Source organism: Rhopilema esculentum, chromosome 5, assembly GCF_057945365.1.
Source record: "Rhopilema esculentum isolate cy_ngs chromosome 5, ASM5794536v1, whole genome shotgun sequence".
In the NCBI taxonomy this organism is placed as follows: Eukaryota; Metazoa; Cnidaria; class Scyphozoa; order Rhizostomeae; family Rhizostomatidae; genus Rhopilema; species Rhopilema esculentum.
The window spans coordinates 11625638-11643854 of record NC_142819.1 but is presented as its reverse complement, the minus strand read 5'-3'; the positions used below and the strand labels follow the sequence as shown (position 1 = coordinate 11643854).

Sequence of the window (18217 nt, the reverse complement as noted above, 5' to 3'; positions counted from 1 at the left end):
CTCACTTAAAAGGGGCCCACCGGAAAATATTCCGGTGTCCCGCCTAGCTACAACGCCCAAGCTTGGAAGTACCTAAAAATCGGTAACAAAATGATATTTCATCTTGTAGTTGTTTCAGCGACCCCCGGCTTGAGAATGAGGCTTTCATTTTTGCTGATGTTCTCGAGTGTGTTGGCAGATTTTTGAACATGTTCATAACAATGTGGAAAACCTTGAAAGGGACATTTAATTTTTTTCAATAACATATGCAAATAAACGTGACCAAAGGTTCAAATATTTGTGTTTAATAAGACTGGTGATTTTTGGTGATAAATGTGATTAATTTGTGATTAAAGTGTGATTATTTTCGAAAGCGTATGTGATTTTAAGCAGTTATTTGTCCTGAGTTATGACAGGCAAAAAATTACAAAACTTTCAAAATTGGGGGCATTTGACAAAATGGCAAATGGGGGGATTTCGATTTTGATGATGTTTTCAAATGCTCCTTGGTTACAACAAAAATGATACATACAGTGAAATTTAATAGTGGGATATTACTGGATAAGAGTGGACATTCTTTTGGCCCTCACGTTCCAACCTGTGTCCGTGCCAAATATATTGGTTAACAAGTCGAATTAGAAATTTCATATCTATCCTGCTTTTTCACAGGCAACGAGGTCTCTGCCTGTTAGAAATCCAAAATCAAATTTTGAGTTCATTTTTTACACAAAAGCAAGGACCGAGATACCGTGGGGGCCAGGGGGCCTTGACCCCCAAAAAAACTTAAATGGTATTTGTAAAGTACTTTTCATTTGTGAAATATGACTGATTTTACATTTATTTATCAGGGCTGGCCCCCTCAAACAAAAGTTGTATCTCGGTCTTTGCACAAAACTATCTTTTAGTAGCTTCGTATATCTCCAACCCCGGTATTGTGTCACAAATACTAAGTTGAGGGTTTTTCATGACTTTTTGTCCATAAGACGAAATTCACTAGACCTACCCCTAGTTAGCGGCAAAATTAAAGTCGCAAAAAACCATGCAAGATGCCGGCTACTCACGCAACGTCCGGATATAGAAAGGCCGCTCTGCCTCCGAAGAAGGCGGCTAGTCCACACGCTCCAGACAATATGACAATGAGAGGGTAAACCTAGAATAAATGATAAAAAGGGTTATTAGAATTTGATTAAAGATGAATCTAAAACTCCAAATAGCGTGAACTAAGATGCAAAACCCTTCAAGCCTTGTGTGTATTAATGCTTGATACACCTCAACTGGATCAAAAACGCCCTGTCACACTTTAAGATTTTCTGCTTCAATATTCTAGCGGCATTTATAGATTTTTAAAACAGTTATTCAAATTTTGCTCCAAGATATATTAATCTTCAACGACAACATAAATAACGCCTTACAACTTTCTCACCCTCGATCTTGTTTATAAAATGCAAGCTGGTCGCTATGGATCGTAAGTAACGAAGCAAAAACTGCGTTATGAGCAACTTCACGGTATACTTTACCTCTGGACGAACTTTCAGTCTACCAAATATCAAGTTCATTTTTCTTCTTATGTCCAACTCCTGATCTTTCCTTGTTTACCTGCTTTCCTTTTCCTGGACAACTAAGTATATCACCTGCTGCGTAGTGGTGTCACGTGGCTATGAAATCGTGCCTTGTTGCACGCACAGTTCACAAAATCATTATGTGATTATTCAATGCAAATTCCAATGGGAGTCAGTGTGAGATACCCGAGGAGCATTTCGCTTCAAAAATCCCGTAAACCCCCTCCCGAAATCGGAAAAAATATCCGAAAATCCCTGCAAATCTTCTTGTGAGCCTAAAACTACTCAAATCTCCCAAAAGTTCCATCGAAGGTGTAATCAAAATCAGCAAAATAGTGTCAAAACGTCAACAATGCGCAAATATACAGCAGCGACGAAAAGTTGAAAGACAGGGTGCTAATTATCCTGAGGGGTGCATTCGCTCAGTCGCGACCAGAGCGAATAAAGTGGAAACTCGCCTTTACATAGCCTGCGCCGCAGACCCAATCTTTGGAGGATTGGGTCTGCGGCGCAGGCTAGCCTTTACAGAGATGCTACCTAACAGAACTGCTCCTATTTTGACAACATGTGCCCCCCCCCCCCTTCCCATTGCTATGTTGAATGTTGATTAGGACTTCAGGCAGCATCTGCTAGTTCCTGTTGGCAATGAAAGAGGAGGCATAGAATTATTGCAGGAACCTGGGCACATTCCTTATGGTAAATTTTGTGTGCCGTGGAAGTATTTAGTGGGGAAAATGTAGGGGTCTAAAATATCTTGCCCAAAGAAATGCTTCCAGCCCTTATCTGTTATCAATTGTAACAGCTCCCTAAGGTGATAAAATCAGAAGGGCACAACAAGAGGGCTAAGATTGTTGGGAAGCACAAAATATGATACAAGAATTCATTTACACTTTTGATGTGCAAAGATTTCCCCGAGGAGCTAATCACTGCAAGTAGCTAATTACACCTTTTGTGAAAATCCTATTGTTTTATCTGGAAATCCCCAGAAATCCTTTTGTTTTAGGAAAAATCTCGTCCACTATTTGCAAGAGTGTATTGCCCCTCGGATTTCCCATTCACTTTACTAGGAAATGCTCAATTGAAAAGAACAGCCTCCCTTTTATAATACAATACAATTCAAAACAACAGCATATAAACAATAACAATACAACCAATTCTGTTGTCAAAGTGGTAGTCTCATGCTTTAAATTACATTTTAATAAAGTTATCAAATAATGATGTCATAAAGGTCTATTCTAAGAATTTTTAATGTGTATACAACAACACGAAAGAGTTAAATATGTCAAATTGTGGCTCTGTACGATCTCACCGATCTTTATCTTTATAATCTTGACTCTTGGTTTACACTGCCTTAGGCAGTGGCCGCGACACGGGGGGGGACTGGGGGGCACGTCCCCCCAGTTCTTGGCAGGATCAGTTTTGCATTTCGTCTAAATCCGATGAGAAAATGTTAGGAGAGGGGTCATATTTTGGCAACGTACTTATTGTGATGTAATCCTATGATTTTCAAACTGCCTTTACATAGCCAAAAGTGATTCATGGGCGTTCCCTTCAGGTAAAAATTGCGTTCCTTGTTAGTAAAAGGGCGTTTTCTGGTTCTAAAAGGAGCGTGGTCTGAAATCTTTTGTTTTGTCAACCCCCCCAGAGGGCAGTGGCTGGCGCCGCCATTGGCCTTAGGCCAACGACACAATGAAAACAAATCTGCTGAGTTTTTGTGCGTCTTTTTCCAGCGAAAAGAAAACTAACTTACTTAAAATCTATTGGAAAAGTATATACATAAGCGGTGGTAAATTACGTAAAACAAATAAGGTGGCGTAGGGAAGGAACGGCTAGGCCGAGTGTGAATAGTTCATGAATTGTGGTGTAGGTAGATGTGTAGCGTTAACGAGGGCCTAAACAAAAGAGAGGAAATGTTGACATGGTGATATGCTCGTAGAGTGTAGTGATGAGGTAGTCATGTAAAGAAATTCCTGTAGGTAGAATAAACAAAGTAAAAATGGATGGCGATAGGTCAGGAAAAATTAGAATGAATGGAATCACTACAATGAGCATCATGAAATACTGCAGTGACAATTGACGAATGTAATCCATTGTCTTACATTGTATCATTGTCATTAACACATTTTATTGTCTCCATATCCACAATAAGGAAATCAACAACGCTTTCGTAGCGTCCTCTCTTTTACGTTTATACGCCCTGTATTGTAACGTGTCGCACTCGCAATTCAATCAGATCACTGAATACTTTCTCTGGGAATGGTGGGCTGCAAGCTCGCTCTGCTACAAAGCGTGGGCACATATTTTTGATTGTTTCACTCAAAGGAACATTTGTGAAAAGACTGGTAATGTTGAAATAACACAATGAGTCTAAGTGGGATATTCAATTTGTGTATTTCAGGGAGGCCATACATTTGTGGCCGTTGAGCGCCCGTGGGTCTTATCCTGTCATAAATTTCTGTCGTCACCACTTTTGAGTTGACCAGTTCCAAAAAACGTTTCTGCCTTTTAAGCTCTAGTTTGGCCGTTTCCTCTGTTTCAACATCATCAAATTTGGCAAATGTTTTCTTTGTCATGGAGAATTCACTCTATTTTGTGATGTAGTCTTTTTTGTTCAAAATGACCACTCTAGACCCTTTATCGGGTTTTGTAGTTAAAATGTCATTGTTAACCCGTAGATATTTTAGTGCTTGGAAATGTTCTTTATACAAAAGAAAATTAGTGTGGTCGATAGGGTAGCCGCTATACGCATATGCCAAAATCGCTTGGTCGAGCTCGTAATTTGTTAAATTCCAAAGGGCTAAATGCTTTGTACCGATGCTTTGTACCGGAGCGAACTTAATAGCCCACCATTCCCAGAGGAAGTTTTCATTGAACTAATGGAAACTGCAACACGTTCAATTGAATTCCGCTTTAACAATGAAATGTACCAAGAAAAGGATGGTGTTGCGGATTTCTTACCAGTGTATGTGGCAAGCCCACTTTTACCGGTCAGTACTTACGCTGGAACTCATTTTCCCCAAAACAACGCAAGGTCAACCATGTCACACTTTAGTACATAGGGCACTCATGATCTCCTCGGAATCTAAACTTCACGCTGAACTAGAAAACCCTAAAAACGATCTTTCTGGACAACGGATATCAAGAAGATGTCATTTTGTCTTATACTAACAGTCCCGTCGGAACGAAATTCATATTAGGGGGAGGGGGGGCCTGCCATTGTTTCCCTTCTCATTCAGTACACTGTTATAAAAACACAAAATACAGTTTGACAATTATTGGGGGGATGTAGATGCTACGTAGAATGTAGAAGCATTTGTAACCCGAAACTACAGTTTGTGCACAAATAGTCATTGATATTGGAAAAGGTTTGGCAAATGATGTGTATTTGAAAAGAATTTTGAATAAATTTCTAAGCAGTTTCCTCGGGAGTTAGCTTGTATCTCTTAATTATATATTACTCACAAATATGATCATAGGGCAGAAACCTTGAGCTACTGCAAAGCTGTTCATATATGTCCTGTTCTATTACCAGATCTCAGCCAACGCTTTCATCTTAATATAATTCACGATAGATTAACCTAGAAGTTTAACTCGGGCATCATTTAAAAAAAACCTGAGCTGAGAGTGACCTTCTTTGGACTTCATATAGCAAGCAAGAAAACATATACTAACTTCCTTAACGATTTTTTCTTAGCTTTAATTTCTCTTAATGATATTAATAATAATTAAATAGACATTCTTCATTATCAATAAATTGTTACTTTAGCTAGACTGCTTACATTCGTGAATTTTCTTTTTATACTTGCTTCTTTATTAACAGTATTTAAGCTTTATTTTAACATAATCTTGATGTTGGTAAATTACTCTTATTTAAGTTGTTTTCTCAACACAATTAATCATGTTAAATAAGGCATGTGATTATACACCTCTCTCCAGTTGCTGTTCCTCAGATTTGCCAGCTAGCATCAATTCTTTGTTATTGGATATTTTAACAGAACAGTATTGTTTAACATGTTTTTGCATCTATATTGGGTTTTATGATGTGAATGGAATTGAAATGACTAAGCAACTTTAAGCTGAAAAAGGCAGCTTGAGGCTGAAGTCAAAATGACATTGCTCAAAATTTTCTGCTTGACTTTGAGTGAAACTGTGATTAAGAACTACAAGGAAACTGTTAGATAGAATACCGACAGACATAATACAATAAAAAAATTATATATAAACAAGAAATTATGAGACATTTTGCTGTAAATTTAAAGACTGAAGTCAATTATGATTCTGTATAAGAATGCTGGTGTTTGTAACTTTACAAACTTTTATTTTTACAGGACCCTTAGTGATAGCAGTATTATCTTTACTAAAAAGGCTATCCTGTATAAATATGGTAGATTATTATTATTATTATTATTATTATATATAAGGAAAGGAAGCAAGAAACTCCACGTGTGTTTTGAAATGAACGAACTAAAGATTACATCATTTCAATTAAACAATAAAAACGACAACAACATTACGTCACAGTGTTCTTGAGAGAAACTTTGCTGCTGAAAACTTTGTGACTGGTTTCACTCTATTGTGCGGCTTGGTGATTGAGAACTGTTTGGTTGAAACATGTATTTCAACATCTGGAAGCCTTCAGCCTTCGTTTTAGCCATTATTGCTCCAAATTGCTCCATTGACTGATTTAAATTCCTTTCTGAGCATTCAAATTGGTGAATCAGTCTTATTGTTACTTCTATATTCTCTTTCTTTGTGACAATATTCTTTTCTGCGATAATCTGCAATGCCTGCCAAAAGTACTTGGAACACCCACCAATTTACGCTGCATTTGATATCTTTCATTTCTTTCATGAAAAAAATTGCTACTTCCGCCCCCTTCCCCTCAAACAATGTTGATGATTTAGAGAAATATCATAAAAGAAGCGCAAAAGAAAGTGCTTCCTAAAATCCTAACCCGTTTGATAGTAAACCAACATTGTTCCGTGGGGGAGAGGGGGATGATTGGTTTTGACCTTGGAAATTGATGTCAGTGTTTCAAGACTTTTGGCAGACATTGTGTATCTGCTCTTGAAACGGAACATTTCTTGGCTTATTGTAATTTGCGAAATTTCGCCGAAATTTCGTACGAAATTTCGTTACATGAAATCCACCTTTTATACCTGAAATCGAAGCATAAACCAATTGAAAGTGATTGCCCGCAACTCGCGCGCGATAGCGCGCGAGTGAAGGGCTTATAGTCTGCCCCGCGTATAAGTAGCATATGGAAGCTTCAGTTCATGTTGTCAGCACTTTTTCAGCAGATTTTGTCACTTTTCTGCTGCCATGACAACTGTCAATCAATTTCATTGTCAATCAATCGGCTTTGTCGAGGAGGTCGTTAACCGCCACCTCTTTGTGCGGAAGGGAATTATCTTCGGAGCGTTGCTCTGCCAAGACTCTGTTAAAGGCCTTCGGTTTTTTTGGCACGAAAACGGTGCTGCATCACAGCTCTGTTCTCCGCAATGGATGGAAGTTTTGTTTCGAAGTTTTGGGAATCAAAACCAGTCGAATGCCACACTTTTCTCCCAAAAACTCGAGACCGTACGAGCAAAAGTTATGATTGTCGTGATTATCGAAAAATAAATGTCAAACCCTCGAAAAACTTCATGATTTTCAAAAGGGCGTTGGACTTAAATCAAAGGCAAACTGAACACCAAAAATTCTTGATAAAAAGAATAGTTTAGCATCAACTAGAGCAGCTGTTTTTATAGAATTGTGAAAACCCAAGATGGTGTCTTCTTCGAATATCCTGACCTACATTTTCAAAACAATCATTATCAAGGAACTAATTGTTTGCGGGCAGTACTAGCAAGAGCTATTTCTAGTATATAAACCTTACATTCCTTGTCTACCATCATAAGAACGCATATTTATTGCATTAAAGCGACATGTTTCTTCTCAGTCTCCAGCGGTAGAAGCCATGCTTTCCGAGCCCGTCCCAAAGAAGACGGGGGTTTAGTACATAGTATCTGGTTAGCGAGACACAACGTCAATGCCGCTGTGACTGCAACAGAGAAGACAAAGTGTAATGAACAATTAGGCTGTCATTTGCGAATGCAACCTTTCAATCGTTCCAAAATTATCAACAAAGTATTTACGAGAGGTCTGTCCAAAATAAATTTTTGCAGTGGAAAACAGCTTAAGTCATATTGTATGCTTATTTCAGTTAGAATTAGGATCCAAAAGATTACCATGATCCACGGGAGAATCAAATATAGCAAAATCCTCGCTTTAAACTGCGTTTTGAAAAATTAGTAATTTGCAAAATTTCGCAAAATACAGTTTTTTTACAACTACTCAAATGGGGCCGTATCAACATAAATCACGTCAGTAGGGTATGATGTGTCTAAAAAATGAAGGAAAAAGTCGCCATTGCCATTAACAATGTATGCCCTGTTGCTGTTTAGTCCTGCTTTAGAGATTTTAGGTTTGACTCTCGACCCTTAGGAAATTGACCAAATTTTCATGTGATAAAGATCATATCAGTTCGGAAAAGAATATAAAACGACTTTACGATCAAAAGGGAACACAATTACAGCAAAATCCTCGCTTTAAACTACGTTTTAAAAAATTAGTAATTTGCGAAATTTCGCAAAATACAGTTTTTTTACAATTACTCGAATGGGGCCGTATCAACATAAATCACGTCAGTAGGGTATGATGTGTCTACAAAATGAGGGGAAAAGTCGTTTATAGTATAGGGCCACATTTGAGTAGTTGTAAAAAACTGTATTTTGCGAAATTTCGCAAATTACTAATTTTTCAAAACGCAGTTTAAAGCGAGGATTTTGCTATATTTGATTCTCCCGTGGATCATGGTAATCTTTTGGATCCTAATTCTAACTGAAATAAGCATACAATATGACTTAAGCTGTTTTCCACTGCAAAAAATTTATTTTGGACAGACCACTCGTAAATACTTTGTTGATAATTTTGGAACGATTGAAAGGCTGCATTCGCAAATGACAGCCTAATTGTTCATTACACTTTGTCTTCTCTGTTGCAGTCACAGCGGCATTGACGTTGTGTCTCGCTAACCAGATACTATGTACTAAACCCCCGTCTTCTTTGGGACGGGCTCGGAAAGCATGGCTTCTACCGCTGGAGACTGAGAAGAAACATGTCGCTTTAATGCAATAAATATGCGTTCTTATGATGGTAGACAAGGAATGTAAGGTTTATATATCACTTTCAATTGGTTTATGCTTCGATTTCAGGTATAAAAGGTGGATTTCATGTAACGAAATTTCGCAAATTACAATAAGCCACATTTTTTATGTATTTGCCGCTCCATCTTTTGCTGAGGGTTTCCGAAAGATATTGTCGGTCAATTCTCATTTTCCTCTTCCACGGCTCTCAACATCAATATCTGACTCCTTTTCAGATATTATTGATGTACTTGTTGAAGTGTCCTGGGAAGAAATTTCGGTGAACAGTGGTGTAACGACACAGGGTTCCCTTACGGACAGTATCGCGTGACAATTGCACTATTGCGCTGTGATTGCATCAGCGTCTGTAAATATGTTTTTTTGTATTACGTAATTATTATTTTAAGGTTTGCTTAGGTTATATAAAGGGTTGTTTCATAAGTTAGGAGTAGTCTTGTCGAAAGTTTTGTCGTACTGCTTGGAGCTCTGTCGCTAGTTTTGTCGTGCCTGTTGAAGCCGTGTCGTTATTTGTCGAACTTGTTGTTAGCCGTTAGTCGTATCATTGCCATAAAAAAGAGAATTTTGATCTTATCTGCCGTTGCCGTATTTTTGAGAATTTCTGCCTACAAAGAACTCACGTTTGTAAAACCCCCATTTTAAGGGGTTTTACAGTGGGCCAAAACGAATAAAAAGGGCACGAATATATTTTTCCGAACATTAGTAAGTACCAATAATGGCACAGATTTTATGGTAATTTAGAAATTTATAAAAGTAATTACACATGCTCGACATAATGAGAACTATCTTCGCTAAAAGTAGACATGGTTATTTACTCCATTTAGGGACCACGCACTCTTGGTCATAATTAATTGCATAGCTTCCCATCTCATGGCCGTCAAGTTTTTTGGAGATTGTAAATCTTTCTTCCATCTATGATTTATACCTCATTACAATATGCTTTATTTATTTTTCTTATAATTTGCATTAAAAGTGGATTTGGCCCCGGGTAAGAAGCAGGCGCATTATACTCAACAAATTCAACGAATCCAACCCAAAATATGAACTGAAATGATTATCAAAAGCCCATTCCAATAACGATTTTAATTCTTTTACTTTTATATACAATTTAGTCCCGCTTGTTATTGCGCCTTCCCATCGCCACTTAATTACATAAATTTGTTCGCCTCCATGGAATATTTTTTAAAAGCTACAAAATTTCATGTTTCAATCATCTTTACGCAATCGGCTGAAGATGCGGACACATCGTTCACTGCCATAGAAAAATTCAATTTGCAATATTGATTAGGTTTATCTCATCAACATGCAACAAGCGCTTTGCACACTTTAAATAGCATTGATTGTGGGAGGATACTCTTAAGTTTTTCATTGCTGCTAGGCCCCCAGCAACTTTTTCTTAATTCATTTATACTGTTTTTACCATCCCAAATTATCATCAACTATTACCCTGGAGATAGTTTGCTTTATCAACCCGTTTGATTCTTTCTCGATTTATGAATAATTGTGGTAATGATTCTCTTTTTCTCTTTCTACGAGGATGATATATTATCATGAATTCTGTTTTGGTGGGATTGAGATTGAGTTTGTTATTCCTCATCCATTCTGCAATGTTTAATCATTAGCTTGTGCTGTCTCTATTAGCTTTGCTTGGTTGTTTGAGGATATTGTTATCTCAGTATCATCTGCATACATGTTGGCAGTGCTCTTGAGTGTTTAAGACAATGCCCAAAACATTCAGATAAATGATAAAGAGCAGGGGTCCCAAGCATGAGCCTTGTGAATTCCCGCATTCCATTTGAAAAACAGATATTTGATCATCAATGGAACAGTACTGGCTTCTATTAGCTAAATAGGATTGAAACCAATTGTTCTCATTACCTTCAATTCCATACATTTCTAATTTACTGATCAGTATCTCATGATCAACGGTATCAATTGCTTTTTTCAAGTTAAGAAAAAGAGAAAAGTTAACATTTTTGTTGTCGATAATTGAGTACCAATGATCTGAGACACCAATCAGTGAGGAAATTGTAGAATGAAACCTATGGAAAGCGAACTAATTCGGCGTTAGTTTTTTGTTAGATTGAAGGAAATCATTAAAATGGTCATGTGCAATCTTTTCGTATAACTTAAATAGCACTGACAAAATTGAAATTGGCCTATAGTTATTCGTATCATCTTTGGCACCTGATTTGTAAATTGGTGTAATTCGTGCTATTTCCAATGGTCTTAGAAAGTCCCCAGCCTTGAAGAGCTGTTAAAGATCATCGTTAATGGTTTACAAATAAAATAAGCAGTGTCTTTCAAAATTGCCGTTGGTATATTGTGAGGACCAGCAGAGTTCCATGATTTTTCTTAAAAATTGTTCGAAGCTCAAAGCAACACATAAGGCTAGTTACTGCGAGAAAGGATGTTTGTTGTTTTTACAGATTTACAAGCCATGAAGTTGGAAAAAAATTTAGAGGGAGCTGAATAGATTTCGCAATTTGAAATCTTTATCTAAGTTCTCTTATCAGATACTTCAGACTGCTGGATAAATTCGACGTGAGGTAAGAGACTACAGCTCTTGTGAATGCCCAGCCTGTTTTGGGAGTTTTCTTTGACAAATATGACATTATTGTAGCAACTGTAGTAAGCAGAGAAATATTTTCCAATGCACATTAAACTTTCACGAAGCTCCTTTACATGCTTATTCTCGTTTTCATGCCGAGAATTAGTTTGTAAATTAACGCATGCGCGAGTAAATTTAGGCTTCACTCAAAAACGCTGAATGACCCTTCTGGTAATTCTTATTCTGTGGTTAGAACCTGTAAATAGATGTGAATGTGAACCTCCGCAGAATTGTCAGGTTCCTCATCGATTTCAGATATCGTATATCGAGCATTTGATAGTCACCGCATATTGAAAAGGGCAGTGTTGCAATCGTACACTTTGGGCAAACAAAGATGTTTGAGTTCTGGGCGAGGACGTGATGTTTACTACCGTGTCTGCAGAATCAGAATCAGATTTAGATTCACGTTCGCGAGTAAGTTGAAGATAAGACAAAGGGCCTTATCGTCTCAAATACAACTGGAAACATAATCTAATTCCTATTACAGATATCACCATTCTAGTAGCTACTATATACAACAAAAATCAGTTGAATATCTTTTCTCGTTTTTCTGGAAAAACGGGGTTTATACCGACCATTAGCTGCTCTGCATAAAGGAGAAAAATTGATCGACGCTAACCCCCTTCTCAAATATAACTGGAAACAGAATCTAATTTGTATTACAGATACCACTGTACTAGTTAAACCAGGGCTTAAAAGTGAATCTACACTTTTTATGCAAACGTGCTTTGGACAATTGATGATTGTAATCAATTTTAGTTCTGTGCGAAGATTAGTTGCTTTTTGAAAGTTTCATGTTTTTGAAAAAAATGACTTGGGACAGAGGGCGCACCGGGAAATTTTCCGGTGTCCCGGTGGGCCAGTCCGCTTCTGCTTATTAGTAAAATATTGTTTTTTAGCAAAAGGTTAAAGGCCTCTCCAGCCAAAAAAAAGAAATTTTTATTGACTAAAATGTTAGCATCTGGTGCGTGTATTATGGCAAAGTCGTTGTTTTTGCAAAATTCCAATTAGTTTTGAAGTTATAAGGCTTTAAAGTTGCAAGTTTTCCAAGAAAAAAACGACAAAAGCCGAATCAGTTTTGTGACATTCTGACGTCACAATGTGCGGCTCTCGTTCGCCATTAATTTCGTACACTTCCACCGAATCGTGAAGGAGTCATGGTCACGCGTTGATAACGGCATCTAAATCTAGAGTAGGAGCTTTTTAGGATCAAAAAATATTAAATGTTTACAATCATTCTAAGTTTGCGGGTCGGAATGTGTCCATGCCGTGTAGCCTGTGCTCCAGATAGGGTTCACGTGTCACGACAAACAAAACGTGTCACGACTTTGTTTTGATCACCTGTGTAGGCCTACAAAGCTACGGCTTCCTGTTCCAGCTCTTTCCTCGCGTATAATTAATCGAAATTGACACTTCAGTTGTCCACCAGAAACGATGAACAACTAAAGGCTTTAAAATTGATATCTGAAATGCTCAAACCAAAAGCCGGTGGAACAGAACTGAGAGTTAAATCACTTGCAGTGTTTAATTTGCGAATCGCCGTCGTTCGATTCGGTTTGAGGCGAGACTAACGAAATACACTGTGACGTCAAAATTGCGTCACAGTGTCACCAAGCCGAAAAATTTTTCTCGGTTAATTCAATTCAATTATCGAAATGCAAGAGCTTATATCTCACAAACTGTAAAAAATATCGAAAAACAAATAACGAATTCGTGACCAGCAGGTTCAACTCCTTTAGATTAGCCAATAAAATGCAAGTGCAAAATTTGGCTGGAGAGGCCCTATAAGGTAGCCTGTGTTCCAGAACCCTAACTTTCAAGTTACGGGTCTGGAGCAGAGGCTACTTTAAGGCTGTTAACCTTATTTCGCGCCTTTTTATAGCAGCGCATCATAGTGAGGATTTATGCTTGTTAGCAGCTTTTTTGAGTTTATCTCTTGACTTGATCAAGGACTTCAGCTCACAATTTACCCAGGTAGAGTTCTCATTATAAACCCTTATCTCTCTGATGTGAGCATGTTTCCTATCACAGCAGAGAACGCAGACGACCAATCATTAACCATTGTGTTGATGTCATCAGGTCTATAAACCAATTTTTTCCAACAGAAATTGGAGATATCAGCCAAAGATGATTCTTCATTAAGATGTTTCATGATTCGGGTAATCACTACAATCCTTGCCAAAATTGTTCGAACACTTGCGCAAAGCTGAAGATTTTTTTGAACTGATGTTTAGGATAGTAGTTTTAGACTTGTTTTGTTTATTTGCATGCTGCAATGAGAAGGCGTTCCAGTTATTTTTGGCAAGGATTGTGGTTTATGACCTCCACCAATCTTAGCATTTAGTTTGCGTTTACAGAAGACCATGTCGTGGTCACTCAAGGAAACTTTGTGCACCCCTGATTCTATAACTTTATCAATTGATGTTGTTGCTATCAGATCAATAAGTGTGGAGGATGTGAGTGTTACCCTAGTTGGCTCTTCAATTATCGGAATAGCCGGTAAAGCTTTTAGATACATCTAGAATCACTATCAGATGAGCCCATTACTTCAGGAGATATGTCGCAGTTTGTGTCACCCATTACTAACGATTAGTATTATCTCCTTACTTTCGTTGTCAAGGTACAAAAGAACTTTTCAGCCTTGTAAAAGGTGCTAACTGGGCTGCTAGGGGGCAACACCAAACAACAACCAAGGAAGGTTTTAATTTTCGGGGATGAAACTTTAACGGAAAGCATCTCCAGATTATCATTGGGAATGTCAGTTCTAGTTATAGGCCGTAAGCTGTGACCAAAAAAGGTGCTCCAAAATCAATTTTCGTTGCCCGCATCCGGGCACAACTTCACGACTGTTTTTTCTTGTTTATAATGTGTTACTTAATATAAAATCAGTTGTTGTCACTTTGACAAACATGCATCTCGTGAGATACGGGGGTCAATAATTTCTAGGTTTTATGACGTCATCGATACAGTCAAATTATTTAAAAAACATTTTTTGACACAGAAACTGCCCTCACCAGCTAGATCACTTTAAGTTAGTATACAAACGTGCAACTTAGAGCGTTGTCAAACGCTTCGTGTCTGAGAAGATGCCTTTTAACGGTTGATGACGTCATCACAACATCATCATGTATTATGGTCAAAACCATCTGTTTTTGTAGTTAACACCGTAGTTAGCAGCATGAACGAGCTTACAGTTGGCAAATGCAAGTAAGCTTGTTCATACTGTACAGGTTATTCTCGTACAGTGTTGAGGAGAGGGGGGGGGTGGGGGGTCAGTGGGCCCATAAATAATAACTCAATTGAACAAAATTTCTAAGTAATAATCCAGCCTCCCCATCAACATTAACAAAACATAATATATGAGACAATAATAACAAAGGTCCATGAAGTCGTGAAGACATTTTTGTTAAGAATCTCTCATCTTTGTTGGCTAGGGCTAAAGAAGTTCAAAAGCTTCTGAATGTTACAAAATTTCCATCCTCCCTTCCATTCCCCCCTGTCTTTGGGATCCAACGAGATAAATACAAAATCTGAGCACAAACACCTGGGACTAACTCTTGACTCTTAATTAAATTTTGAAAGCCATATTCGAGAAGCTAGTTTAAAAGCAAGAAGGGGTATCGGTATGGTAAAATACCTTTCCAAATATGTTTCTAGGAATGTGCTCGATCAGATATATAAGCTCTATGTGAGGCCCCACCTAGATTATGGAGACATCATATATCATAGATATGATCCTGAAATGCAATCTGCTTTCACACAAAGACTGGAGCATATTCAATATTCAGCTGCCCTTGCAGTCACTGGAGCATGGAGAGGTACGAGTAGACAAAGACTCTACGAGGAATTAGGTTGGGAAAACTTGTATCAGAGAAGATGGTATCGACGTTTGTGTCATTTTTTCAACGTGAAAAAATCACAATCCCCTCATTACTTGTTTGGGGAAAATCCAGATGAACGCGAACTTACCTACAAACTCAGAGCAACACGCGCTTACAACCAAAATTTTGGGCGAACTGTCCGTTTTTCGAATACGTATTTCCAAAATACTCTTTTGGAATGGAATCTTCTTTGTGATGATATAAAACATTCTGTAAGCATTGCTGAATTCAAACGTAAACTTCTTGTAATCATACGACCATTAGGAAACTCTACATATAACATTCATGACATTGACGGTGTTAGATCTTTAACAAAACTTCGATTGAATTTTAGTTTATTAAACGAACATAGATTCCGGCATAACTTTGACTGCCTAAACCCGATTTGTAGTTGTGGAACTGGAAAAGAGGACATAAACACTATCTCCTGCACTGCCCACAGTTTGATTTGATGCGTACAGATCTCTTTGGTCAGCTTTCAGAAATCCCTGCCCTTGACATTAATGATATGGATACAACAGCCTTGTGCGATCTCCTTTTATATGGCAGTTCACGATTGAATATAATTAGCAATAGGATGATCATGGATGCCACTATATCATACATCAAGACTACTCAACGCTTTAAGTGAAACCCCAAACAGCAGTTACCCCCCCCCCCCCTTTTAGTTTGTTGTATATATTCTTTGTAAGGGATTGTTTATTGTAAGTGTCCCTCGTAGTGGGAACACGATGACCTTGGATCTTTTCCCGCTATGAGGGGCACAGTTGAATGTAAATATTAGAGTTGTAGTTGTTTTAAGTTGATAGAAAAAAAAATGTTACGAAATGTGATTGCAGGGTAATATACAGGGCAATATGTATGTCATACAGATTTACACTATGGCGTTCGCATCTATTTGCAACAGTGTGTCGGTTGTGGTCCAATTTAGTTAATGAATGGAACGTGAATGGAAGAATTTCTAAGAAAATTTCCTTTTCATGCATTATGGTGCTAAGACATCAGTTAAGCTCAAATTATCAGGTATCAGATATCAGTTATCAGGTATGGTAAGTATGATATTTGATGCGTACATTGTATTTCGATTGTATTTACGAAGTGCGAGGTTGAATAAAACAGTGCGATAGGGAAGGAAACAGAATAAACAGTTGCCTAAAGTATTAAATGTACTTGTGATTATATCTCTTCCATTGAATATCCCTAAATATTGTGCCTAACCCATTTGTTTTTTATTCTCAGTTATTTAAACGTATCATCTTGTAACTGTTATTTTCTTTTTCTTTCTAATTCACAGAAGGGGTGAGAACCATGGATTTTCCGACAAAAATCTAACAAGCTTCTATACTTTTCTCATAAATTTCAACATAACATAACGACATCAGAACTGAAAAAAAGATCATTTGATATATTGAATATTCTTATGTTTATTTAGATTCAAATTTTTTCCATCAAGACATAGCATTTAGATAAACATAGACAACCATGTTAAATTGTTGAAAAGAGCAGAGGTTTTCCGACAAAATAGCAGTTTAGCTCTATAGTAGTGTTTTTGCTCCCTCTGGCACCCTCTATCTACACCATTGCCACCGGCGCAGTTTAGCCACCATGACAATTTTAGCAACCAAAATAGCCACCCTAGCAGTTTAAGCAACCATAATTTTCAAGAATTTCTGGGGAGCATTCCCCATACCTCCTAGAAGCGTCTGCCTTAGGCATGCTTCATAATTTAATTTTTGTCCTGACCTGGGGCCCATTAATTCTCTCCGCGGCCCTGTTCTCGTATACAGGTTTTGAATAGTTAATGACGTCATCCCTTTATAATTTTTGTACTTTACTTTCTTACATCAGGTTGAAATCAATAATTTTATGAAAAACATTTCAGCTATTTAAGCTTTGTAAAAGCGTTAAAAATAAAACAGTGGTAGCGCCAGCTGTAGCAGAGTGGGAGGGTAATGGGCGTGACCCAGGAGACTAGGCCTTTACTGTCTCATTTTAATTGATTTTTATGCCAGGTGCATTTTCATAGACAAATCTTGAAAAATATGACCTGCCCCTACCCAGTGCATTTTTCATCAATTTTAGGAGAATATCTGGACAATGTTTTGCAAGAGGGGAGGGGGGGGGGATAACCGTCCATACTACCCCTTGGTGTCGCTACTGGAAAGCAAGAATGTCCAGGAATGTTTAAGCTAAAAAGGCTGGTTCAGTCACCAAACTCATACTTCATGGATGTCAAATGTCCAGGATGCTTCAAAATCACAACAGTATTCAGCCATGCCCAAACAGTTGTATTGTGTGTCAGTTGTTCAACTGTACTCTGCCAACCAACAGGTGGTAGAGCAAGGCTAACTGAAGGCTGTTCATTTAGGAAGAGGCCGCAATAAGTAGATATAATCATAAAATGAAGAAAATTTGAAGCTAAAACAATTGGTGTCGCTACTGGAAGGCAATAATATCAAGAATGTATCAAACAACGACCCATTTGTTTAGCCGACCGCCATGTTTATTTTAAAGCAATTGGTACTTAGGTATTACCCGGACTGTGATATAGGGACGAGAATAATTAAGCAATATCGGCTTTTGGCATTCCACGTTATACACCTTAAGCGCGGGAATGGTGAAGTTTGAAGCTGAATTTCAAGAGAATTGCAGGTTTTTACAGTTGACAACAAGAGGATTCGTAATCAGCACGAAAAAACACACAGGAAAATGCTTATTAAACGTAGTGCCGGAATGGGGGCAGCGAGACCAAATAAAAATCTGACACAGCTTACGGCCTATTAGGAATTTGAAAATATCTCTAACATATATAGAGACCACCCCCCCCCCCCCCCCTCCGCCAAAACAAAATAGATCAATTGATGGTCACATATCACGTCAGTAATATGATGGTCAATTGAGCCATCTAGTTTGTTCTCATTTAGTGCCAATATATCAATTCCAAGGTCATTCATTAGTATCTTGACTTCATCTAGGTAACTT

General features: G+C 37.8%; 1 protein-coding gene and 1 pseudogene across 1 annotated transcript in view; one reads left to right on the top strand and one right to left on the bottom strand.

The window, feature by feature from the left end:
- LOC135689672 (cytochrome c oxidase subunit FA4) overlaps positions 1 to 1645 on the bottom strand; it is a 32209-nt gene extending 30564 nt beyond the window's left edge. The window contains exons 1-2 of the mRNA XM_065206984.2: positions 1497 to 1645; positions 1041 to 1129 (exon numbers count right to left, since the gene is read on the bottom strand). Of these exons, the coding sequence (XP_065063056.1) occupies positions 1041 to 1129; positions 1497 to 1535 (128 nt within the window). The 5' untranslated portion in view covers positions 1536 to 1645. The remainder of the gene's footprint in view (positions 1 to 1040; positions 1130 to 1496) is intronic.
- Positions 1646 to 17394: 15749 nt separating this feature from the next.
- LOC148960283 (small ribosomal subunit protein eS27-like pseudogene) lies at positions 17395 to 17667 on the top strand (annotated as a pseudogene).
- The last annotated feature ends 550 nt before the right edge of the window (positions 17668 to 18217 follow it).